Below are 26,825 nucleotides of genomic sequence, written 5' to 3'. Positions count from 1 at the left end.
TTCTTGGCCAGCTTTTGTTGTTGGCGCCTCGAATGTGCAACGAATTAGCAAAAGTGATCGGATAAGCGAATTACAAATTGCAACTGCAACAGTAGCAGTAGCAGTTGCAGTTGCAAAAAACAGCCAATATGCCAGTTGCATATGCAATGAGCTGAGCTCCGTCAGTTCTGCCGTTTTAATGAATGGCTCGGCCAAGTAAGTTCGAGATCTACTCAGCTCAGCCACAGGACTTGGCCCTGAAGTCGGCGCCAGGAAAATCCTCCTCATGCATATGCAGGGCCATATATCATTCCGCACATATGCATATGCAAATACCATTTGTCACACAGTCAGCTCGGCTGCTTTTCTGGTTTTCTGTACTCGGATTGGGCAGTAAGTTACTGTTGCATTTGGGCCAGTTAAAATGGCACCAAGCCTCGCCCCGCAAATCACAAATTTTTAAGTGTCCGATTTTACTGGAGTTTAACGAAATTAAACAAGCCTTTTTATGGAGCATAAATCCACAGATTGCCGTCGGCCAAACTCGGCGATGACGACAAAGTTAAGTTAAACATCAGCTACGGCATTAGCTACACGCAGAAAAACGTATTTAACTTAAATAAATACATATATAAAATAGTAATTAAAACTTGGCAAAAATTAAAATATGAAACAGTTCAAAAACTTGTTTTTGATTACTTTATTAATAAACAAAAAGAAGCTTACAAATTTATATCTTTGTGTAGCGTTGTAGCTTCATGAAATTAGCATCTTTGATTTGAGAATATCCAGCGTATTCCGTATTCCGATGTCCGAGTATTTGGACTGGAGTTGACCCAATTAGTTTGGGTGAGTAACTCATAAAACCGACATGCGATGGCTTATCAGCACCACGACCCTTTGGGTTTTTGGTCTCTGGTATTTGCTTTCTCTTGGACTCGAATTTGGCGTGGCTTCTTTGGAGTTCGGATTGGGATTGGGACTGAGATTGGAATTGGAGCATTCACACACAGATAGAGAGAGATATGCTAGCATCTTCCAGTGCGATTCTTTTAAGTCCCAATAAGTTTGTTGGCCATTGTTTGCCGACTGGGTGTGGGATGTGCGATGACCTGGGGAGGGGTCCAAATTGGAAGCCTGGAGAAGGGATGATGACAAGTGTGGCAATCGCAGCGAAAACTGCGGAAATTGCTAGAATAAACAGAGTCAGAACGACGAAATAGAATAATTTCGGACACTATTTGATAATCTTTAATAATATTCTCACGCTTTTTACACGGCTCGTTGACTCGCAGTTCGAGCTAGATGCCAAAGCCCAGATAAACACCAGCGAAGTGTTAAGGCCCATCAGTGGAGTGAAAAAGCTGGTAACAAATAAAAAGAAAAAAACCGAAATTAATATAAATGCCATTCGGCACGTTTCAGTTTTCAGCTCAAAGAAATCAAAAAATGTAATGAAAGCGCAACAATTACTTCGCTTTTTTGGGGGTCAAATGCAAATTGCAACATATCTGTGACAGCTGCGTTTTTGTTATTTTTTTTGTTTTGTGGGTGGCTTTCAGGGTCAAGTTTGGGGACCCACGTCCCGCTGAAAGTGATCCAAACTCCACCAAATTCGAATTGAAAATGGGCCGAAAGCGAAAAGTCGGGCTAACGGTTAACATAGTGGGTATTATTTAGCCGTGATTGATGATCGTCGCGTGTTTCGAGCGCAACACAATGGCCAGAAATGCTGATTATGGGCTTGTAAATTTTGTCCCCTTTCGATTTCGACGCAGTTCGCCTAACGGCCAGCTACTTTTTGTTCAAACATTGGGCTTATTGTTGTACAATTTAACACATTTCGTGGCTTTTTATACTTACCACCTGACTGGTTGTATATACTTGTGTATATAAATATCGTGCCCCCTGCGGCCATTCGACTATTTGCCTAACAATTAGAAGTTATTTAGCCAATTCATTGTCTTATTTTGGCTGCAGTCGCATGAATTTTAATGCTAAGCAAACATTTGTCAAAGCCACACAATCGATGCCAAAATTCGTGTTTAACTCCAAATTGGCATTCATAATTGGCGGCAAAGTATTTGCACTATGTGCATAATGCCAACAAAAAAGCATTCTCAAGGACGCAGAACCGCGAATCTATGGCTTAAAATAACCCACAATCATCAGCGCATTTTTCAAGCGGATCGATCCTTTATCAAGACAGCACAGTTAATTAAATTTACATTAATTTTGCAAAGCTAACGATGCCCGGTATCATCAGCGTTCTCAACGGGTAAACATCATTTACACCGGGATTGGGCATCAGATTGGGATTGGAATTGGTACTGGGATTGGGATTGGGATTCGCACTCGGATTGTCTCGTTAAAGTCAACGGATGGGCTGTGGACTCGACAAATATGTGTGCAGACAGAAGTTGACAGTTGGCAAAAAGAGCGAAAAAGATGATTATGTTCGTGGCAGAGGCGTACGGCAAACAGAACCGAATTTCAATTGCAAATTCAATGGCAGTGCATAAATGCTCTGCAGGAGCGTTCCAAGGTTATATCGAATTCTGAGAAATATCTTTGGAAAAAATGTACACCCAGACCCTGATAAATACAAAAAACAACATTGCAGCCATCAAATGTACGAAAATCCTCTTTTCCCAAATTTATTCAATTGTCAGTGGTTAATCCCGCCAACGATGACTGCAAATATTGTGAATGATTCGGAATTCCGTTCGCAAACATCATTTTTGACAGGCGTTACTTAAATGTTGACTATAGCTTTTTACTTATCATGCCAACTATGTAATTTCAATTAGTGACAATGACCCACGCGAAATACATTAATTGTGTTCCAATTAGGTTCGACTAATCATTGAGGCTCGTGAATAAAGTGATTTCCCAATGCATTTTTTTAACTGAGTACTTAACGTCTTAAAATATATGTCTTTAAATAAGAGCTCTTTAACCTTGTCTAACAGTGAATAATAGATTTATTATATGCAAAAGTTTAAAGAACTTCTAGCAAATATTTAAATGTTTGCCAACTTACTTTGTGAATAAATTTAAGAAGGCCCTTAATCATGTTTATAATGAGGTGTGGGAATCGTCTGTCCATCCAGATTACAGCCACATTAAAGCCGAAATTCAGTCGGGCGAAGTGCGTATGGCTTTAGGAAATAGAAACGATAAATAAAAGAGGTCACTCTGTCTGTGGCAAATCGCCTGCCCAAACCACCATGGCCGTTCGGGAGTGAGCTGTCGCACTCAATCCGCCGGATTCGGTGTCCACATGAGCACGTCTGGCCGGGTTCACCCGCAAACACCAAAGAGCAAAGCAGAGCGGAGCAGACACCCAGCCAAACAGACACCCACCCAGTCCATTCGGCAACAGACGGAGCCGGAGCAGCCCAGCAACAATAATCATCGCACTCGCAAACAAAATCGCAACAACACATCGACAATGGGCGGCAACAAATAAATTCAAACAATGTGCCGAACGAAATGTAAAGCATAAATATTTGCCAAAGGGCCCGGGACACTGCCAGCTGAGACCTGGTACCCCAATCCCCCAATCCCGCCCAGCGAGCGACGCGTCGGACGACAGTCACGTTTCCAGTGCACGCACATTGCGCATACGCCGTGTTGGCCGTACATATCTACGCATCGAGCACATCGCACATGCCGGCAAGTCTGGGAAAGGGCATCATTCATATTTTAGCCCAGCCAAAAACGGTTTCGATAGCAGCCAGTGAACATCATCATCACCGGGATTGCAGTCGAGTTGGGTGGTGCGGTGGTTGAGGTGCTCAAAGTGGTGCAGGCGGTGCCAGTGGTTTTCATGTCATCGCAGGCGGGAATTGAATTTCGCGCCAAATGACTGGCGGCAGTTTTTCAACTGCTTCATTTTGGGCCATGCCATATCTGTCAGTCCGCATATCTATATAACCATCGCAGGTACATACCTCTATATGTATATATATATATTTATATATATAGATATGTTCCCGAACTGCATCTACATATATTAACGTGCGTGTGCGCCTCCCTCTTGTCTGAGCAACTTACATTTAATGCTTACAATTTTGGCTTTTTCACGCTCACAGTCTGACGCGCCTCAAAAGCCAAACCAGGCTGAAGTGCACTTAGAGAAAATATATTAGCATCTTACATTATTTTTAGAGCACATTAATTATTGATTTATTTTCAATGTATTTTTACATTCATTCACATCGATTAATTTATTTTTAGAACGTGCCCGGCCAATTAACTCATTCGTTTTAAGCACTATTTTATTAACAACAGCATTAAGATTGGGCTTATTCACAAAGCTCATGAATATTAATGTCTGGATGGGTCTTAAAGCATTTTTATAGCCCAGTCAACAGACTATTTCAATTGTGCCGAGTAAAGTACTAATGAACATTTAAAAAGTACTAACATAAATTAGTTAATTGACAAAGCTGTTGGCTTAATTCAGGAAGACATCATATAAATTACCGAGTCATTCCATTGGGACTAGTTGATTCAAAGAGCTCTAAGTGTGTTGTGCTAAGGTCAAAACAATGATTTTCTCGCAGTGCAGACTATGCACACTTCACTTCACTTTACTTGGCTGGCTGAAACGGTGACTGGGATGACTGCGATGGCAGGCAGGTCCCATTAACAATTTTGGGGCTGGCTAGGATCTGTCTGCTGCTTAAGTGCGTCTCGTTCTCGTGCGCTGCCTTTGACAGCTTTTGTTAGCTGGATTTTTGGCATTTTGGCGCGACTTTAAGTCCAGGCCCATCTTCATCTCCATCTGCAGCTTCATCGCCATCGCCATCGCCGCCTGCCAGGCTGACTTATGATGCGATGCCCATGTTGAGCGGAGAACTTTAATTGAAATTTCGCCGGCAATGGAGCTGGCGACAAGTTGATTTTCCACTTGGCCAGCAGCTATTGGAGCAGCGAAACGAATTGGACATTAAACGCTACCGTTGGCCAAATTGCCAGCGGGCCAACAGATCCAACAGGCAGTGCGATTGGCGTTAACAAGCGCATTAGATTGCCAGCATCCCGGGATTCCACAGAGATCCCAGTGATCCGTGATACGAGATCCCCGTTCCCCAATCCACAATCCCCAACCCCTAATCCCAGCTAGCCAGGCAGTCAGTCAGCCAGTCAGTCGGTGGCCAATTTGGCAAGGCTGTTTGGGGAATTGCTTGGACCAGGTCTTAACCAACTGCCAAGGCAATTTGCTTGCTGTTTGTCAAGAACGTGTCCCTGTTTGGACTGCTAGTCGGAGTGGGACAGATGCTTGTTCGGGGTGTGGAAGTCCAGGAAGCACACTCTCCCAAGGAAGACTCTCGAATCTGTTGACTGCTTCTGATTCCGATTTTGTTGTAACTGGAACCTCATCCAAAACCAGACCAGCCAACGACAGCAACAAAGTAGCTGCCGCAGTGCAAATAAAAACTGCGCTTCAACACGCACATCGGGAAAAACCCAACTCCAACTCCAACTCCACCTCCTCCTCCTTCTTCATTTGCTTTTCCTCCCAGAAGTCTGTTTGTAGTTTGCAAATTGTAACTAGATACAATTTGTAGCGTGGCTTTGTTTGCTGCCCGCTGACTTATTGCAGGAAGGAAAGCAGCGCAGAAAGATGGAAAGATGCAAGAAGAGCGATCTGGTATGCTCATTTCTGACAGTCGCCACTCAAATACTCTATATAGGTGATTAATCCTTGCTTTCCAACCAGGAATCTCTTTCCATTGGTAGAAAACAAGATCGTCTTAGCTATGTAACCTGAAGGCATATAAATGTTTAATCATCTCATTGACCATATATACCCTTTGTTAGGGTATGAAAAAGTGCTGCCGGCAACTCGATGCAGACGGTCGCAATTGTTGGTTGCACCCAAAGTGCGTACTCGTATGTCTGGTTTTGGCCGTGGTTCTGGTTGCAGTTGCTCTTGCTCTTGGAAACCATGAGCCAGTGCACCAGCAACTGCCCCGCGTGCACCGCCTGCACCACCGATCCCAGTGATTTGTTGCATTTCTAATGCGACTGGGCTCGCTGTGTGCCCGCTGCACTTGTCGGCCCATGATATGTTTGTGTTTGCATTTTGGCCTGGCCTGGCCCACACCCATGCCCCAACCAGCTACCCTCCGTCCTGGCCAATTTCCATTCGCGCCGAGGGAACTCACTTACGCTGGGATTTCAATTTCGAGCGGAAAGCAGCCAGAAGTGTGCGAAGTTTCAATTGCCCCGCGGGCGGAGCAGCAGAAGAAGAAGGCAGTTGAAGGGCGAGGACCAGGAACCAGCGATGTCTATCTGCCTCCTAGTGGTAAACTGGCCGCGGGTTATGGAAAATAACGTTAGAAAATATTCGATACGCCTTCTTAAAGGCTACGCATAAAATCGGGTAATCGTAAAGGAACTCCGCTTAGTAAAACTGTATTCATACTATGCTAACATACTAACAGATACAAGTTTTCCTTTTGTATAGAACTTGGCAAGTGCTGCACGTTTTTTTGCTGTGTAGGAATGGAGAGAGTGTCAATTCAGATTTCACATCCACTTATAGTGTCATCAGCACAAAAAGATTTAAGCGCTGATTAATCCAATCCAATCGAATCCCTAATAGATGCAAATTAACGACAAATCATTTGCAGATTGCCCGCAGATAGCAAACTTATGGCATAGCTCCAGGGAACTATATGGCATGGGTTGGTATTGCATGCCATGTGATGCCCCTCAATTAGCCGCCGTCCAATTTACAATTCAATTAACTTTCCAGCAGAGCTGTCAACACAATTCCATCTGGCGAAAAGTAAAACGCTCGCTTCATTAGCAAATTCTCGGAAAATTGCACTGACCTGCTAAAAAGCTGTAGAAGCTTACCCGAAAATCTCGGAGGATGCAACCCAACCCAGTGGACGGACAGGACCCACTTTGTAGCAATCAATTGCAACCGAGGCGGGAAACACCCCCAAAAAAAAAAAATAGAAAAGAACGAACGAAGGACACACCCCCAGTGAAAAGCGAGTTGGGTGAAAGCTTTTGCACTAGCTAGCATTAACTGCGGATTACTTAAATGCTTTTTAATTGAAATTTTTCCTAATTTCACTTTGGGGGGATCAAGTGCAACCAGCAAGCACACTAAGGCTACGCAAACACACAGACTCGCAGGGACAACCATCCAGACGACCAGGGGCAGGAATCTCAATCTCCGACAGCAGCACGCTCTGGCGCCTTGCTACCCCAATTTGGAATGGGTATCTGTGCTGGTGAATGTGGATGTGGGCATGGGTGTGGATGTGGATGTGGGTGTGGGCGTGGGTGGGGGCCACAGACTCTAGACCAGAGAAAAGGGAAGTTTTTGCTTGTCTAGCCATGGCAACATGGAGAACTTTGCTCCGCTCCGGCAAAAAGTGAAAGCCATAAAAACTATATAGTATACAGTAGCGCCAGCCAGCGGAGGCAGCAGCACGTCATCAATTTCAATGCCGCGCGAGAGTCGCCAACTGGCGGACTTTTTTTTTGCCTCCTGCCGTTCTCGATTTCCTCTGTGCTTTTCCTACGTTTTTCCTCGCTTTTCCACGACATTGTTGGCACTCGGCTTTGGCTGGATATCTGTGCCTCTGTCTGGCCATGCACTTAGGAAAAACCACCGAAAATCCAGTCTGCTGCAAGCGGAGAAACCACTTTCAGTAGCTGAAGCCACAGAGCTTTATTTCTAAAGAAGTACAAATATTGAAATTACTAAATAGGGTGTATGAAGTTAATTATATTATATAAATGAGCAAATTTTACAAATCTTAAATAATAGCTATCCCATCGTTTAATCTTTAGCTTATAAAATATTGTATTATGACTTAAGATATTTGTATTTATCCAAGATATTCAAGATATTTCTTGAATAAAGAAAGGCAGGGCGAATATTTTGGTAAGTGTTGACGAGACGAGACGACCGAATTTGAGCTGCAAATCCTTGGTAAAAGCATTTAGCACTGCACTGCATTAAGGCGGAAAGCACTTTCTTGCCAACTTCACCCATCGTGTGTGTGTGCTTGTGTTTGTGTTGTCTCACGAGTGTGTGTGTGTGTGTGTTGGTGTTTGCAGGGCGACTTTGGATTTCAATTTATCGCCTGATATTTGCCTATGGCACTCACCCCACAAATATGCATACGAGTAACAGTAATTTGCAGCTCCGCTGGCAGTTCATCAGAAGCTGCAGCTGAATTAAGAAAGGGACCAAGATTCAGATTGAGATTGAGATACTTTTTAGCACACACTTGCCAAGTGGCCGGCTCTGCGGCTGGCTGACTAACCGAGTGGCGTCATTAGCTTATCGCCAATGGTCCGCTCCCATCTACGGATGAAGTGCGGCCCGAAAATCCAAATCCCAAGTGGAGGGCATCGCGAAAGTGCAACGACACTTGCAGGGTAACCAAGTCAAACAGCAAACGGTTCCTTTTGTTTGCTCATTCGGCCGTTCAACGTTCGCCGTCTTCAATTTTTCGCATCAGTTGTAATCCAAGCCGCTTCCACGAAATTTGCCGGCTTGCCGACTTGAAATTAACATGTTGCCGCTTCTTTCGCCGCTGCAGCGATTTAGGATTTGAGAACGGTTCTTCTCTGCTTCATTTCAGCACACGTCGCCGCACTCCACTTGTGCCCGATCCCGTTCCCGTTTACCACTACCATACCCAACCCATTCCCGATCCCGATCCCTTGCCCAATTCCGCTTAATTAGCGTGGCCAAAGTGGCGGCCACAGCTGGTCCGTCCCTCCGACTTTCTTGCCTCCTCCTCCTCTCCTGGCTGCTGTGGAACGGACTTCGCGGCTCCGGTGGCTGCGCACGCGCAATTAGCCAAAGCAAACGCCAGCCCAGGTACTTGACCGCTGGTTAGAGCTCTGTGCCTCCACCTCCCCACCTCGATATTCCCACTTAAGTGGACATTCTGCTAGTCTAGATTTACTGGCAAGATGCCTCTATATTCAGAGATAAGAAGTTCCCCGCATCCTTGAGACAAATCTAAGGCCATTTTCTTCATGCTATTATTATTGCTATTCATTTTTTTCAACGAATCCAGCAAATAGCTTAGTTTTGGATTGCAAACGCATTGAATGCAAATGGAAATTCCTAGAGGCATTTGATCGCATTACCACAAATCCGCCAGAGACGTGGAACCAGTTGGAAGCCCAATAAAACCGCCTCGGATTGCAGGGGTCGATCGGCAGGAGGCTGGAGGAGCTATATATAGAAGATGCCAACTAAAAATAGCCGCGTCTTAAATGATTTTTGCTCATTAGAGCGTGCGTGTTGCAAGTTGCCGAGTGGACGCGTTGCCGCGTTGCAATGTTGCAGAACTGTTGGTCGGGACACCAAACAAAAAGTGACAAGAACTAAACTAAAACCAAACCAAAGTCGAGCCTGTTGCAGTCGGGCAGTCGGGTCCACATTTTCTACATGACGCTGCGAATGCCAGGAACATAATAAAATCATGTAATGGACTGCGCATGAAAAACAATGCAAAAAGCGTTGACAACATGGCCATAACTGCCCCCTCCAATTTATTGAGGGGTGTGTGTGTGTATCTGTGTTGTTACTATTTTGCAGAATAATGTAATAAAAATAGCATGCCAGGCATTGGCCAGCTAGCCATTCAGTTACACTCGAAAAATGGATTAAATTAAATAATAACTTTCGTACATTCCCAGCCATCAATTTTAGGTGTATAAAATTTCGAAAGTTCAAGAATGGAAGTGTCGTCTTCTATGAAATTCTTTTATAAGACTTCGAATGTAAACGTATAGGCGTGTCACAAATAAAATTGGGGAAATTAAACTGTTTTTTATTCATCAGATACATTCCACAAATCGCTGTAATTATTTTCTGCTAGTGTGGCCAAGCGGCCAGCCATGATGACGATCATGCCGATCGATAGCCGGCAGACGAAGATGGCACAACAAAAGACTTTGGACACAAACTCACGCAGGCAACTGGGAACTGGCAACTAGAAGCAGCAGCAGCAGCAGCAGAAACTGCAACTGCAACTGCCTGGAATGCCAAGTATCGTGTGTTGAATGCATGCCAAGCATAGTCTGCCCCATCCGATGCCATCCTGCCCTTGGCCCCCCCTGTTTTGGCCAACTCCTGGGAGTTGGCCGCCTTTGGGCCCTTCTGGCCTTCTGGCAGCATTGAAAACGAAAACTGTTGTGCGACATGAGCACGACAAAGCCATGGCCTCGACTTTGGCCAGAGTGCCTCTCTGGATCGGGATTGGGTTTGGTTTTGGGCTCGACTTCGGGTTCAGGATGTGGGATAGGGGCCGCCTAATGGCTAGAGTATTGTGCTGCCTCCGATACGGATACCTAGATACACGCGCCAGATACAGATACATCCATGGCAAGCTGTTGGCCCTGCTGGTTTATGAGTTGCCCACTGCCTAAGTGACACAAAACGGCGGCTAAATGATGTGCAGATAGTTGGCGAGTTCTATAAATAAACAGATGTCGAGTCACTCCCGGCCAGACGGCTAATTAAAATGAAAGTTTTACCTGAGATTTATTTCGTGTTTGCCAGAATGGACAAGAAGTGACCATAGAGAATATTATAATTTAAGCGTGAGGGCCAAGATTTAGATAAGGGAACCCCACGAAATTTGTTTTCCTACATGTGACTACCAAGATGTGCGATTATAAATGCGAAAATTGGGCGGACCTTGGCAACAAAGATTTATGTTAGCTTTAAGGGATATATAGAAGTTATTATTTAGAATTTCTTAAAATAGATAAACCTGTGGAATTCAAATGAAAAGCATAAAATCCAGTTTCTGCATGAAATTTATAATTTAAGAATGACGACAGCAAAAGGCTTCTGTTTATTAGCATAATTTAATTGCTGAAGGAAAAAGCAAAAGCAAGTTCAAGAAAAATAACTATGAGATGTCGCAATTTAAATGCTAGATTTGAATAAACAAATTTAAAAATTTACCATTATATCCAGTTACGAGTTCCAAAATGAACAATGATTTGCATGATAAAATGTATTAACAAAAGTATAAGCAATGCATTGCACATATTATTTACCCAAGAACCCGAGCCATGCTAATGATGACCCATCAGATAAACCCGAATATAAATTGTATCTCGGTTTCACTGGATCAGTGATCCCATGAAATATCCGCATCGCACTGATCACCGTGGCAGAAAAAGTAACCCTAGCATGAAAAACCCGTGAGTAAGCCTGGTCAAAAAGCCAAGAACCAGCGAGCCATTAGTCATCATCAGGTCGATCGGGGGCCGTAATCGGAATCCGAAAAGGTTCTTTCCAACTTTCTGGCTTCTTTCGCTTGAGCTTTTATTTTCTTATATTTTCTTTCTTTCAATTTTTTTTTGCAACGCACCCTGCGAGAGTGGAGTGTCCGACATTTATCTTGATTATTGCTGCAGACGCCGCATTTTGCGGGCCAATGTTCTGAATGCGACATAATTTATGCTGCCGATGCTCAGATGCTCAGATGCTTTTGCCCGAGATGCGGGGAGAAAGTGTGATTCACCTCATTGATACGGGCACGAGCCGCATTTTCTTGGGTCAGAAGAGTTCATCGCCGGAATCTTGGCATCGCCGAGATACAGATACAGATACTTTTGCGAATGCGAGCATGCATGTTGGGTATAGCAAATGCCAATTTAGAAAGTAAAAACAAATGATTAACCGAAAATGGCGCTGGTCGGCATTACTTTCATTCACTTCTTTTCGCGGCTTTATAACTGTAATAAAGCGGCTACTACCTGACCGAAGACTGAAAGCCAACAAGCGACACGGGCTTGGGGTTCAAGGTTTTCGACCACATCTGGCATAAAAGAATCGGCCATTCTTCGCGCCGGGTTCTTCCTCCAATCTTCATTGTCTTTTCGCCCTGCTGGACATTCTTTTTTTATTTTTTTTTTTGTTATTTGTGTCTCTTAGTTGAAAAGGGGTTCATTGCACCCCCAGTTGTGGAGCTCCAGCTACGAACTCTTCTTCTCACGCAATGGGCGCAGCTCTTGGACCCACAATGTCTTACACAAAACCTGAGCACCGGCTCATCATTAAAACAAGAGGTTCGGTTCTGATAAATGATTAATGGACCAGAGATCTCTGCAGAGAGTCTTCTCGTCTAGGGTTACGGCATAAACAAATGAGACGCTGATGGCCGAGTTGACTTTCTCCGATTTACGATTTACTTTCTGTTTCGCACTCTTGTAAACTTAATTTTAGAATCTGAACTTGGCCCGAGAGTTATACGAGTATGCTTGCCGCTATTTTTGGCACTGCATTTTGCGACTTCAACTTCACTTTCGCTGCATTAAAAAACTTTACGAACGAACCGGTGCCATCAAACAAAGCCGAAACTAATCTGTATCTGTATCTGTATCTGCTTCAGTTTCAGTTTTAGTTTCAGTGCTATGCATATGCAAATGACTTTCACTTCACTTTCATTCATTAGCGGGGGGCTCCTTCATTCTTATTCTAATTGGTGAAAGGTGATGGTGGATGGATGATGGGTTGATGGAATGATGGTTGATTTCTGATGGATGGACGCCACTCCTCCTACCCGTTTTTTTGTACTGTTTCGGTAGGTAGATTCTTTGGCAAGTGCGCAATTATTATTCAAATTTGGAAACGTGGTTAAAACTTGTTTGGCCCCGCACAATTAATTTGAAATAATAAACCAAATGCCGCATAATGTTTATTACGGCTCGTTTGCCATGCAATTTGCATAACATCCAAATTAAAATGGCCAGAGACTCCGCCAATCCTATCCAGAAACTCCTTCTCCTCGAAGAGCATGCAATTAAATGCTGACGTTCTACGACGAAGTCTATGAATACTGGCTCGCCCCCCGACCAATGCTTTCAATCAATGCCAAAATTTGCCATTTGATTTCACTTGATTGATGTGCAAACATGGTGCCTCCGCCGCGTCGCCCAGAAGAAGGAAGCGAATGCCTATGCTCCCTGCTGCTAATTAGCTGGCTGCAGCGAAAGCCATCCTCTGAATTGGCAGCTGCGTGCTAAAATTGACACCTTTATGCAGCGCTGGCCACGCAGCTCATCAAAGTCCGCCACTCCGGGCGGATGGCAGATTCTGCACTTGCCACATGGTGTGGATGGCAGGGAAAACGTGGCCGGCAAATGCAGCAAGTTGTGGCCAACAATCGCCGTCGTTTGTGGTCGGTTCTAATCGATTTCTCCAACAAACACAGGGCGGGAACAAACAAGCGACTCAAATAGCAACTTCAGCTGCAACTGCAACACCAACAGCAAACGGCAATAGCAACAAGTGTGGCTGCGGGAAATTCTAAAATTTATATGCGCTTTTTCACAGCTTTCCAGTGGGTGCAGCACCAAAGATGCGTTTTTTGTTCGTCTTTTATTAATCATTTGTTCTAGGAATTTACTGCATTTTTATTGAGGCTAAACCAAAGGCTGCGACTCTGGCTCCGTGACTCCGACTCCGACTCGAACTTGGCCCGAAAGCGGCCCCGGGATCTGGCTCTCCACTCTTTGGGCCATGTGCTAAACTCATCGGCAAACAGGTTGCCCCCGGCCCGCCCTGTGTTCCTGCGGTTTTTGTTTGCCAAATTCAAACAACAAGGTGGCACAGGTTAGGACGAGGGCAAGCCGAATATGGAACACCTTAACCAAGTTGTGGTAATTTACAAAATTAGGTTTTCTAATATGCACTTCATGATTTGATTGATTACTAGATTGATTGCTAGAAAATATACTTAAAAGCATTTTTAGTTAGAAATATAAATACACTGCATATATTTTTATTTTATAGGGTAATAAAACATAATTAATTGAAACTGCTACAAAACATGGAAAATACATACCCATTAAACTTAATTAAGTGATACTGCCTCATCAAATGTGTAACACGTAATAAAATACTAGTTTATTTCTCGTTATACACTAATAAAATTAAAGAAATGCATTAATTTAAAAAGACACTTTTTTAATGGTATAGCTAACCATTTTCTCGCATATCTCCATATGGAAACTCTCAGGAACGCCATAGTTTCCATTGCCATTTGTAAGCGTATCAGGGTGTCCATCTTTACCGCTTCTCGCCCAGCGGTGCAGCTGTTTGCAGTGCAATTTGGGTCATTTGAATCATATGCATAAAGTTCCCGATGCGTCGTCAGCCCACAATTCCCACAATTGCCTTTGCCATACGAATTCGAACACACACTCGATGATTCGATTTGTTTCGTTTGGGGGCCCTGGTGGCGTGGAAATCGAGAGAAAAGTTCTATTAACCATAGACCAGGCTCATCAGCATAAACAGGAAATAGAGACCATATATCAAAATGGCCGCCTCAACAAATTCGCAGCTTGTTGCTGTCAGCGGACAGCGGCTATCAGCTTGCGGCGCTCGGCTGGATTCTCCGATTCTCCGCTTCCCAGCAGCTCAGCTTCTCCAGCTTCGCTAGCTTCTTGGTTATCAGATACGCCAGGCCGGGCAAAGAGATGTTTCTAATTTATGTGCAACAACAGCGTTACATCTTATCAACAACTAAATGACACAGCCGCTTAAATTACAAGCACGCAAAAACCAAGCGGCGAGCTCCCAACTCACGGACCCCATCCCGAATCCAAATCCCAAGCCCAATCTGGTCAAGGAAGTGGACTTGGTGACATTGACACTGAGGCCTTCAATTGTGGCGCTCGCATATCGAATGGCAAATGCGAGTGCGAGTGCCGAATGGCAGCTGAGCCGGTAAGACAAGTTTCGCGAATTGCATCAGAGCTTGGCCAGAACGGTTTGGATCGCTGGACACGGAGGCCAGCCCAAGATCCAATATGATGTAATAAGCGCTCAGCCAGTTGCCTGCAGCGAGGGGCGATCAAAAGCGCATTAAGAATGTGGCAAAAGTAAACAGATGCATGGTCAGTGCCACGGACTTTGGCTGAGAACTTTAGTCTTACACTGTACAAAAAATACCTCAAAATATCTGATTTTTAAAAGAGCGATTTCTATAACTGAGCTAAATAAAGGCCCACAGTCCCAGCAAACACTTTTTTATGCAGCTAAGAACCTAAGCAATCCATTTTAAAACTTTTTGGTTGGTTTGAAAAAAAATGTTTTTTTTCAAATTTTCCATTTTTGGTAAGGGGTAACACTGCATTTTTTCTCAAAATTTGGTAAAATTTTTTTTTTCTAAATTTGAATGCAAATCGATTGTATATACAATTGTGAGCATAACATGGTATGCCATTCCAAATTTTTGCCATTTTTCCGTTTTTTTCACCAAAAAACCTTATTTCGAAATAGTATTTTAGGCATAAAAAAGGAAAAATTAGACCAACTGGCTTTTAAAACATGTTTTTATGCAGGTAATAACCTACGCAATCCATTTTAAAACTTTTTGGTTGTTTTAAAAAAAAAATTTTTTAGTCAAATTTTTTCATTTTTGGTAAGGGGTAACATCACATTTTTTCGCAAATTTCGGTCAAAAATTTTTCTTCCATTTTTAAATACAGACCGATTGGGTATGCAATTACGAGCGTAACAAGGTATGACACTCCATATTTTGGCCAATATTTCTCAAGTTATGATCAAAATCTGAAGTTTTCGGAGTAAAACATTGAGTTTCGGCGTTTGTCGGCTTTTCCACAACTTTTGATTATATATAAGCATTTTTGATTAATGTAAAGTTATGTATAAATCTTCTACGTGTAAAATTCCTGCGCCGGCAACATAATTTGCCATTTTAATAAATGCAGCAGCGTCTAAAAATAGCCAGGCGTATGTGGTGAGGACTGGGGACTGGTTAGCATGTTACCATGACTCCATTTGCCTGTTGCCATCCGCCAGTTCCGCATCTGAATCAGCGCGGCCGCAGGAATCCGGAGAAGGAGATGGTGAAATGTTTGCCAGATGCGGCGGAAGTATTAGGAGCAACCTGTTGCCCGCCATTCGGACCCATGAGCAATTACTTCAGTTAGAGAATGGGAATGCTGTCTGCACTTTAGATAACAAATAACTGGATTCGATTCGCGACTCGAGTGCTGGGACTCATGTTTATAAATAGCAGATGCGCGGCGGCTGATTCAGACGACCGGCGATTATCGAATGGCTTCGGCTTCCATTCATGATGCCTGGGATGGGATCAAAGGTACTAGATAACCTACTACATCCGCCAAGTCGAACTGAGTGGGTAATTAATGATGGAACTTAGAATGGAGAACCACAGAGCGAAAATAGCAAAAGCGTGATTCAATTAGGCGGCCAATTGCTGATGAACTGTTAATTGAGTTTGCTGATTATTCGCCAGTCACCCGATTGTTTGCATTTAAATTGTCTCATTTGCCCAGATTTCGGTTTTCAGTTTCCAGACCCAATATCTGGAACTGGATTGCGCCCCGAGGGGCAAGTCGAGCGGCAGCAATTGACACAGAAAGCTGGCCAAAAGCCGCCTAAGCGCCACTTGAATGACCAGCTTTTGGCCAAAACACAATGTGCTGTTGGCCGTTCCAAACAAACACTTGTCGACGCCATCGACCTGAAGAGTTTGCTGACCAGACGACCGGCAGGCCGACCGGCTCATCCATTCCTCGCGTGCACTCCGCAAATGGGTCAGGCCCCCGAATCGAAAATGTGTGCCGTATCTCGAACGGTTCAATTGCCCCATGCCCAAAGAGATAACTAATGAAAATCTTTGATTATCTGGCCGGGGCACATTGCGTGTTTGCCTGCTGGCCGCCAGCAAGTTGCACAACTCCACATTAATCTGCTCAAGTTTTTTGGGCGCTGACTTTTGGGCCACATAGTTCATTAGACGTGCGTGAAATGCAAAATCTTCGATTGCAAATTTGAATCGCAAATTTTGAGCGTTAATCAATCAACATTATATTGTTTATCCAGTTCAAATCCCCAGCATCCGAGTTAACCCATCGTAATCAGTCGACAAATTACAGTACAAGGTGAGTTGGCAATTGAGTAATATTTGCAAAGCTAAAGAAGAAGTATTATTGCAAAATTTAAGTAAACGAAAGATACCTATCTATACATTTACGTATGTTCATTTTTTGTTTATAAACTTCTCTTGTACAAATAAACATATGTATTTGTGATCCAAATTTATCTCTCAAAACTCGACTAACCGTTATTACGATTTAACTGCGAAAACGTTTTGCTAATTGGAGTGCACTAAATCATAAACTCTAACGCCATTTGTTTGAATTCTTTGGACTTGGCCGGACAATTGCCGCGAGATATGGCCATGTGGAAACGTTCTGTGCCATTCGATAGCTACGCCATTTGATCATTCTCCATGGAGGTTCAACACAAAAGAAATTCGACCTTCAGCGGAGCGATGGGCGAAAGCTAAGGCCGCTTTCCATGGAGCCATGGAAGCGACCATCGATCCATAAGCCCATAAGCCTTTTAGCTTTGCAATTGTCCGCGAGCGCTTGCGCCCAATTCTCCAGAGATTCTGACAAAACATCAGCGAGGCGGTCTAGATGTGAAAGGCTTTTGAATTTGGCTAAAATATGTATGTTTGGCCGTTCCATTCGGGCGATGAAGAAGCTTTCACGCCGCCCAAAAAACAAAGACCCCAAATCGCTTCCGCTTCGGCCAGCTATCTAATTTATCTCAATCGCATTTTATTTAAATTGAAAAACTCAATTCGGTTTGGCAAGCGAATCACTTGGGGCAGCATAAACGGCCGGCACCAAAACGATTCGAATTGAAATGTATGCAAATATACTCCGTTTTGATAAATTTCACGCGATTAGCATCTGAATTGGCGCGAGGCAGGCGACAACACTTGCTGTACGGCTGACTGGACGTATTCGGGTATCTCCCGCAGCCTCAGCACTTAGAAAAATAATTTTTAATTATATTTAGATCATTTAGTGCCTTAATAATAGCACTTAACTGTCTGACTTGACAGGTAATAACAAATGATAAGCATTTAAAACGAATGTTTGCCTTAATATGCACTGCCAGTCACTTGAAATTTCTCTCAGTGCTCACGACGGGTCATTTAATTTGTGACCCTTATCAATGTGGGCAATGTTGTGAATATGTTTTCGGCTTGTTTAGGTGGCCAATTTTATGCATTCATTAATTAAGGCGGTGTGGTCAGTTCGTTAACCCAAACAAAAAATTGGCAGCAGCAGCAGCAGAAGTCCGAGCGGCGTCATCATCCATATAATTTGATGACATTTTTAAGGCATTGCTTTAGGTTTAACGTTTGTTGTTTGCTGTAAATTCGGTTTTATTGGCACTAAAAGTATGATCAGGGCATTAAGGGTGCCGTTTGATGGTTATTGGTTATTCTGGGGTGTTAAGTACCCGGCCGAGTTGTAAAATCCTCGTTTTAAAACAAAAGACTTAGGACACGAACTTGATTTGGGTTTTATTGCAATTGTTATGAGTCACTTGGCATATGAAGTTGCTGCTGCTTTATCAAACGTGTTAAATATAAATCAATAATATTTAAACACTTTTCCATAAATTTAACGACTAACTAATATCCCACTGGCAATGGGTTTGCTAATATTTATTAGTTGAATCCACGCATTTAATCCTAAAGCTAAATTTTATTTGCTCCGCTTGCCGCCAAGAAGTTCCCAAACTTTTTTGCAGGTCGTTAGCCCGCCCGTCCGCTTGTGATTATCAGTAAATTGTACCCATTGGTGTACCCATGGGTCCGCGGATGTGGATGTGGATGTAGATGTGGATCTGGCGGGGCTTCTGCACAGCTCGGATAAGAATCGACAAAACGGTGCTTGACCATCGCTCAAGTCAACGACTTGCCATTCAGTTCTTTCTTTTTGGGGCGTGTCAGCGATCTAGAAGTGTCGTTTGGGCCAGTCCCCCGGCCAGCGGCGTTTTGTAATGCAAATTAATTATGTAATCAGACTATAAATAGACGCTGGGAAATAAACGTAGCGGTCTGCTGTTCCGCTGACTCATGAACTTGGAGACGACCTGCTCTGTGATCTATGCAAATCCCCCGGACAGGTCGTTGCGGCAAAGATAATTTGAGACGCGAAGTAAACATAATAGCAATTAAGGAACTTTGAAAACAAATATCTTCATAAGCATCTGATAAATGGAGGCTGAAAACCAGATACTGCGAGTTCTTAGTTTTGCGTTCGGCTTACGGACAGCTTACAAGGAATTCATTAATTTCTTCTGTTTCCATATTTTGTCATCAATCAGAAATAACTTTCAACGCACGCCAATTCCGGTGCTCAATGAGCCAACCATTTGTGGATTTTTATGATTTTTTGGCTGGCTCTTTGTTAGAGACCTCTTCGAACTAATGGCTCGCCTGCGCCAACTGACTGACTGAATGCTCTGCGAACTTCATTAATTGTTTTATAAATATGCCGAATTAATTAATTTAAAATGCCATTAATTACGTTTTAATAACGCATTCGAAGACAAAGAAAGCAATAAATTCCACGACAGTTGGTTAAAATTACCAGAAATAAGCAAATAGAAAAGGCAAAGAGAATTGAGAAAGTTCCGGCGAAAGAATAAAATGAATTCTTCCTAATGAGCAGTTCAAATGGGAATTTATTGCAGCTGCCAGGAATATTTTAAGTTATGTTAAAAGCACTGCGCAGAAGGATTTTCAAAACCACAAATAAACAGAGTGTGGTATTTATAGTCTCAAGATTTCTGATGAAAAACGAGCATCACGCAGACGAAATTAATTCCATTGTATCTCTTAAGAAACCACACTTTTGAGTGCCGAACAAATGCAATTATTTACAAACTCTACTATATGTAAATTCAATTTCACACTCTGACTAAGTCCGGAATTCCCCATAAATCAGGGGAGAAAATTCCTTTCTAGTTTCTGAGAACTAGCCACGAATAATCAGTGAAGCAGCCGAGAAGAATGTGAATATAAATGGCTTTCATAAATACAAATTGAAACATAATTTCTTTGACAAATCCAAACCATGTTCATTCTTCATAGTCTACCCAACCCAACGACAACGAAAACAAACCCAGTTGGTGATCTTGGCTATTTTTTTTAATTGCTTGGACCGTGTCTGCCTGGCCAGCAACGCCTACATTTGTGGGATGCTGGATGCAATTCGTCTACGTCAGGCGGGCACTAAAAATAAAATGCCCCCGGCTGGATTCGAAGTTGATTCATTCCATTCTGTTCTGGTGAATTTCATTTGCGGAAGATGAGGATGCGCCTCGGGAGTACAGTGACCACAACACGCATCATTTTATGGGACGGTGTGTTCGGGTTAATTAAGCGCCCGACTTGGCCGGGTGTTGGATGTGCGATGGATGGATGGACAGTGGGAATTGCAGATCCAGAACCAGGCCGACCCAGTTTCCCATTGCAGAACAAAGCCACGAAATGGGTTTACTGAAGGCACGACGAGTACGCCCAAATTGTAAACGTGTCTGTCACTTTAAGCCCGACAAATGGATGGTTTTCTTACCGCCTTTTTGCATTTTGTGCTGCGGGGGAGGCGACAAATGTTGTCAAGCATTTGGCGAAAAATTGGCAAATAGATTCGCGCATAAGGGGCCGCACAAAACAAAGAACGTTCGCCAAGTGCGCGTGGGTCAAGAAAGAAGTCAAGTCAAGTCAGCCGGAAGATACGAAGATACAAATGTATCTGCGCATGCGTGGCGACGAGTGAGCGAGCGAGTGCGACTGAGTCGCTCGCACTTAGCCGCGTTCTAATTAGCCATGCCAGGCACAGTTTGGTATTTGCTCTGGGCCCAAGCAAAAATGTCAGCTGTGTGGCGAGCAGCTCCCCACTTTCCGGGCACACCTCCCCCCTCCTCCCTCTTTACAGACCAAACATACAAATTAGAGCAAATACAAACGAATACAAATAACAAATTGCTTGGCGCATGGCAACAAAAGTACCGTTACACTTGAACTTGTTCGCCAAGCGGCAGGGATCGATGGGGAGAATATTCGAGTACACTGGCAGAAATGAATGTAAATCCAGTAAGATTTTTATGTAGTAGATACTCCGAGGTTATGCTTTGAAGGCTTGTAAACATTTTTTATGCACTTTACTTCTAACAAATAAAATCAATTTTAATTTAATATTAAGAAACTTACAACTTTCTTCTTTTTTATCTTATCTTAAATTATTAAAATTTCTTGGTTTTAGTTGCTGTAAAAATTCTAAACGATAAAAGCAAGTACTCTAAATCATTGATAGAATTGAACTAGAAAATCCACATAAATAGATTATCAACCTCAAACTATTTAATCGTAAGTAGGGCAAACACTTCTTTTCTTTTGGAAATTTACGGCAGGGTCTTGTTTAAGGTCTGGATTCGATTTTAACGATTTTTACGATTGTTTGAAAGTTTGTACGACTGGGTGAAAAGTGAATGGTGGCCGAAGCGTGGCTCAAAATCGAAACTATTTTCGGACCGTCGATTCTAAAGCTCGAGCGTGAGCGAATTGACAAAACGGGCCACAATGCATTTGGCCAGTTTTGAATGAAAAATCGGAGCGCGGCTTCCAGGTAAACTAACGCGATTATTATGAAATTAATGCAATTGGCCTTGACAGGCGCAAAAATGCGAGTGCCGCCGTTGGGCATGGGCATGGATTCCATTTGATTTGATTTGATTTTTTATATTATTTGTGATCTTTTATTTATGTACGCCTGCGTGCGTAGCAATCATGTCAATAGGAAAGCCATTAATAATTGAGGCGTGAGCCAACCTGCGAGTGTGGGTGATTTGGCCGGCATGTCCGTCATTTGTTTGGACTCGGCTTTGCTTTTGGCCAATTAGCGGCTGTCAAATGTTGTTGACTCTTGTCTCCTTCCAGTTGTTTATGGTGGTTTGGTTTTTTGTTTTTTTGTTTTTGCTTTTCAGGCGGGGGCGACCCTGACACTGAAGATGGCCCATCATCCCGAACTTGACGGCGGCACTTCAGGAGGATTTGGATACGGATTGAGTGCCGGGAATGGTAGTGGGAAGATGATACCGAGTGCAGTCGCCTGCAGTTCACGGCTATTCAAATTCGAATTCCTTAAGCCTTTAATGACATCGGGAAAGGAGCTTCGAGTCTGGATATACGAGCACAGCCATTAGGCACTCACGAGATGCGGACATTGAACCTTGAAATAGACCTTAGAGAGTTGGCGAAGAAAACACAAAAACCTGGCGGCGACTGATGCGAAACCAACGAAAATAAGTTGGAAATGAAAACTGGTTTGGTTTAAGCCAAGTTAGAACACTAAATCAGCCAGCAAAGAATCAAAAACAAAAGGCCTTACTCTTACTCATATTAATAATAATAGTTATACACGGGATGGGCTCCACAAAGGGCTGTAAACAAGCTACTGCCGCGGAAAATTCTAGTCATTCTAACTTGAGATATTCCCAACTTGCGAAATGAGATGTTTGTTTAGTCAGATCTCAATCGACATTCCCGATCACAGAAGGAGATTTATGAACCCATTACGAGAAAGATGCCGTGCGTGCCATTGATATTATAATTCACTGATTATGTTCGGCTAGAAATGGAGTTGGATTTATGAATGTCCGCCGGTTCGGTTGTCAAGCCAGAGTCACGAAAGCCACCACTGGATGGTACTTCAACCAAAGCTGCTCAAGTGCCTTGTAATCGCTCTGTGAATCACTAAAGCGGATTGCTGTTTAATTCCGATTCTGGTGGCGTCTACGCTGGCTATATAGCCAGACGAAAGCGCCTTAAAGCCCTGGCTTTTCGTGCAACCCGATTGCATAATCGAATTGGGGGCTAGAACTTTGGAGTAGACCGACGATGCCAAAGACGATTTGCAGATTACCCGTAATCGCACATGTACATATGTATATGCATGACCCGCCAAATATTGTTTTGACTAATTGTCTGCCACAGCCGGAGCATATTAGTATTGGGGAGTCGTGTTCCATCCAAGCTGATGATTATCTTTGGAGCCCCTAAGACCCGCCATCGAAATCGAAGATCGACCCCAAGCGCTGGCAGCCTTGAAGCGTTTTGCAGAAGGCGATTCGTCGGCACAACAATGCCGATTGCCAGCTGAAAATCGTCAAATTCAATTAAACTTAAATACTTGTCGAAGCAATTTGCCCAGCGTTTTTCATATTTGCTTTGCATTGAGCCGGGTTTATTTATTTCAGCGATCTTTGATGGTCGCTGCTCGCCGTTCGATTGGAGGCGCTGCTAATTGCTTCCCCCGAATTCGAATTGGCCGTGTAACGATGATCATGTTGTTGGTCGGTTCAAGGCGGAAGTGCCGGAAGTGCAGCCGTCGGTGGCACACCCTGCAATCGCTACTGTACAGTGTGCACCCACACTTTGTTGACGATTGGCACTTGAGCGACATTCGCGCACGCGCAACCTGGGTAAATTTACGCGAAATGCTCGACAAATGGGCGACAAATTATGCCAAATGAAAAGAGGCGTGACTGCGTTGGCATTTATGCTCGTTTCGCTACAAACAAACGCCCCCGCAACACCCGCCTCCCTGGACCGCCCGCTGAAATGCGCCCAAAAGCCGTAAAAACAAATGCTGAAAAGTGTCTAGCTACAGTTAGAAAAATTCCCAAGAAAATATGGCCACAATAAAATGGTTTATTGCGTGCGGAATTCTGAGTATCTTTCTTTTGTAAAATTCAATTTTACCAAAAGCGAATGAAAGTTTTTCCCTTCAACTTGTTATAAATGGGCCAGGCTTATAAATCAACTAATCCATTTAATCACAAACGAAAATGGGTTATAATTAGGTTTATATTTCTGCATCCGGAACTTAAGATGGCAAACTTGGCTAACAAGACTTGCGGTAAAATGGCAAAGAAATGGGTTAATGGTCACATATTTAGGGGAATAGAATGTTGTTAATACTGTTTAAACAGAAATTTTCTTTTACTACTAAAATGGGAGAACATCAGGAGAGAAAATTACCTCAATGTTTGATTACTTTTGGCAGTTTTTTAAAGTTAAGAACTTTTAAAGAACATACTTTGTGGTTAAGAGCTCCTGAATTCTCCTCAGTGTATATAGGTAAGTGTTAATGCTGAGAAATGTAAATTTGAAGCGGTAGAACGGTAGTGCGATACTCGTAACATAGAAGTGATAGCCGAGAATCGGGCTACCCACGTACGGTGGGCGTTGGGCGTTTTGGCCAGGCTTAGTTGATTTATTCGCGCGTTTTGCTGGCGTTTCTAATGCGACAATTACAGCGGGCAGTCGCCGGATTCGAGGCACTCGAGGCTGATTTATGGCCACACGGGGAATTTTACAAAGCCATTCTCACATAGCCATTCGCTATTTGCCATTTGCTACTTGGCAGTTGGCATTCGGCTATTGGCACACAAATGGCTCACGCAGACGCCCAAATGACGGCGGCGCCCCAAATCCCAAATAGCCAAAAGTTTTTGATTAGAACGCCTCCGGGGCGGCGCATCACTTTTTGGCCCGTTGAGTAAATATGTCAGAGGGTCTGAAGTAATTGAGCGTAAACGCTACCGGGCTATAAGCCATGGGTTCTACCTGGAACTACCTGCCAGTGCCTTTGGTTTGATTAATTTCACCCGTCGAAACTGATGCAAATTCGCACACGCCAAGAAAAAGAATACAACACAAAACTGTGATGAATTGGCTAAGATCGTATGATCTAAGCTTATGACAAATATATTTTTGGAAATACGAAAATAGATTTGGCTTTCGATCTAAGCATCACATTTATCATGTATATAAATTTGAGAAAGTATTGGCATTGGGTTTTGGTAAATGCCATAATTCCAAAATTTCTTCGAGTGCCCTAGAATCGGACACTTTTTACTTTCCTCTATCTCTTTTTTTTTTTGTGTAGGAAACCCCGGGCTGTTTGCTTTACGGTTCATTCATGAGATCCGTGCTTTTAGTGTTATGTAAACACTCTACCCGGCAGCGGCATCAGAAGCACCTCCCTAGGATTCGCACAGCTTTTTCAAATGTAAAATCAAAATTTATTCAAATTCGTGGCCCAAACATCGGCGAACAAGCTCCGAAAATAGGGGGAAAAACAAAGCAAGATACCAAAATGTGTAAATATATTTACAGTTAGAGGCGTTATCTTCGAGCTTCGAGTGTTCAGTTGTGTGCAGTGGATTGGTTTCTTGCCATCAGATCGAGCAGAGAATTGGGATTGGAATTGGGAAAGTGGCCGGGTCGGAGATCTCCGGCTTTTGCCGGTTGCCAAAAAGTTCAGTGAACCCCTAGCTGGAGCTCGGCGATCTTCTCAGGCCCTATTGAAAGATGCTTAGCGGTCACTCTTTCGGCGGCACTGGTGGCACTCATTAAGGAAACATAACTCTAAATCAGCCATGGACCCCAAGAACACAGAACTCAGTCCCCAGTGCCCAATCCCCAGAAGCCAATCCCCCAGTGCGGTGTCTCCTCCGCTTTTAATTATAATTCCAGTGCTGAGAACTCTTCACTCGCAGCCGGTTACGTGAGGAGGGTTACTAACCCTCCGCTGGTAACTACAAACTACACACTACCAAATACCGAACTAGCCAACCACCCCTCCCCTTTTAGTGGGCCTAATCCTAAGTCTGGGTCGTTCGTCGCGGTCAAAATGCGGCAGTGAACACTCGGAAAAATAGTTTGGAACTTCAGAATGTGTACTATCTGGATATCTATCTATCTTGATACTATCTATCTATCTTTTAATCTATCTATCTTGATACTATCTTTTAATCTATCTATCTATCCATCTATATATCTAGCCATCTATTTGACTAGCAAATACAAACTTTCTAATAATTCCAAGTCATATCTCACCATTTCTGCCATAAAATATCATTCATATAACATTTGAGATCTATCTCATTTCTTATTTCGAGTATCTTTTCCCGCAGTGCGTCTTTATCTAATCATCTGCCAGGGGACCGTCAACTTCTCCGGGGCCCAGCACTATAAAAGTTATGAATAATCTGCTTAATTTAGAGGCCCAGTCCCGGTCCCTGGTCGCCTCTGTTTATTGTTTTTTTCAACCCGAAATGAAATGAAGTAGCGGCAGTTAAACTCACGTCAAGTGCTCCATCCCACTTCGCTCCATTCTGATCCGTTCTTTCTTCGGTTCTTAGATGCTGATTTAGATTCAGATGGTAGTTCTAATTCCATTTCCATTTGATATACGTAGATAGTAGATACGCATAATGGCAGCGGCTTGATATTAAAATAAATCACCGACTAAACTGGGGACAATAAATCTGCTGGGCGCCGTACAAAAGTGCCTGAAATTGGGATAGGCCCGCAGTTGAGATGGACTTTTATTGAACTGGCGAGAATGAAAGCTTTTCAAGGTACTTTTATGCTCCGATGGATCGGCGGTAGTGGTAAGCGGTCATGGATTCCTTCTCGGCCTGGCATAGCTGTTTCAATCTCAGCGAGAAGCCATTCGGATGGCGGCTAGTCGTTACCATTTAACCCAGAGAATTGGCATTTCCTGTATCCATCATTAACAGGCACTCAGAATCTGATTTGTTGTAGGATCGTAGGTTTTATGGATCCCGAGCGTAGAGCTGGAGGAGCCGCCTCTGCATAGTCATACCATTACCATTTTGGGTTTTTTCGCCAATTTGGTTTCCAAGAAGAGCATGGCCAGTAATGAGAGGTGAGGAATTGCCGCTGGCTGCATTTTGAAGACACTTAAAAGGTTTTCGGTTTCTTGCCACAATTTGATTGCATCAATAAAAAAGTCAACTCGCTGGCTCTTTAATGAGTGCGCCAAGCAGGAGGAGGCATCTCGCGCAGATTGACAATGGAAATGAGGTACCAAGTGGCCGGCATACACTCGCGGTTTTATTTATAGCATCTCCTAAGCGTTGCCAT

The 26,825-nt window shown here is 43.4% G+C and overlaps 1 protein-coding gene across 1 annotated transcript; it reads right to left on the bottom strand.

The window, feature by feature from the left end:
- Positions 1-686: 686 nt before the first annotated feature.
- Positions 687-26,130, bottom strand: LOC117144523. The gene is made up of 3 exons (XM_033309745.1): positions 26,021-26,130; positions 1,247-1,343; positions 687-1,170 (listed from the first exon to the last, which is right to left on the bottom strand). The coding sequence occupies exons 1-3, from the start codon at positions 26,047-26,049 to the stop codon at positions 838-840; spliced, it is 459 nt and encodes a 152-aa protein (XP_033165636.1). The 5' UTR covers positions 26,050-26,130; the 3' UTR covers positions 687-837.
- Positions 26,131-26,825: the final 695 nt, after the last annotated feature.

The sequence above is a fragment of the Drosophila mauritiana genome, chromosome 3R, assembly GCF_004382145.1.
Source record: "Drosophila mauritiana strain mau12 chromosome 3R, ASM438214v1, whole genome shotgun sequence".
In the NCBI taxonomy this organism is placed as follows: Eukaryota; Metazoa; Arthropoda; class Insecta; order Diptera; family Drosophilidae; genus Drosophila; species Drosophila mauritiana.
This window is presented reverse-complemented; position numbering and strand designations above follow the sequence as displayed.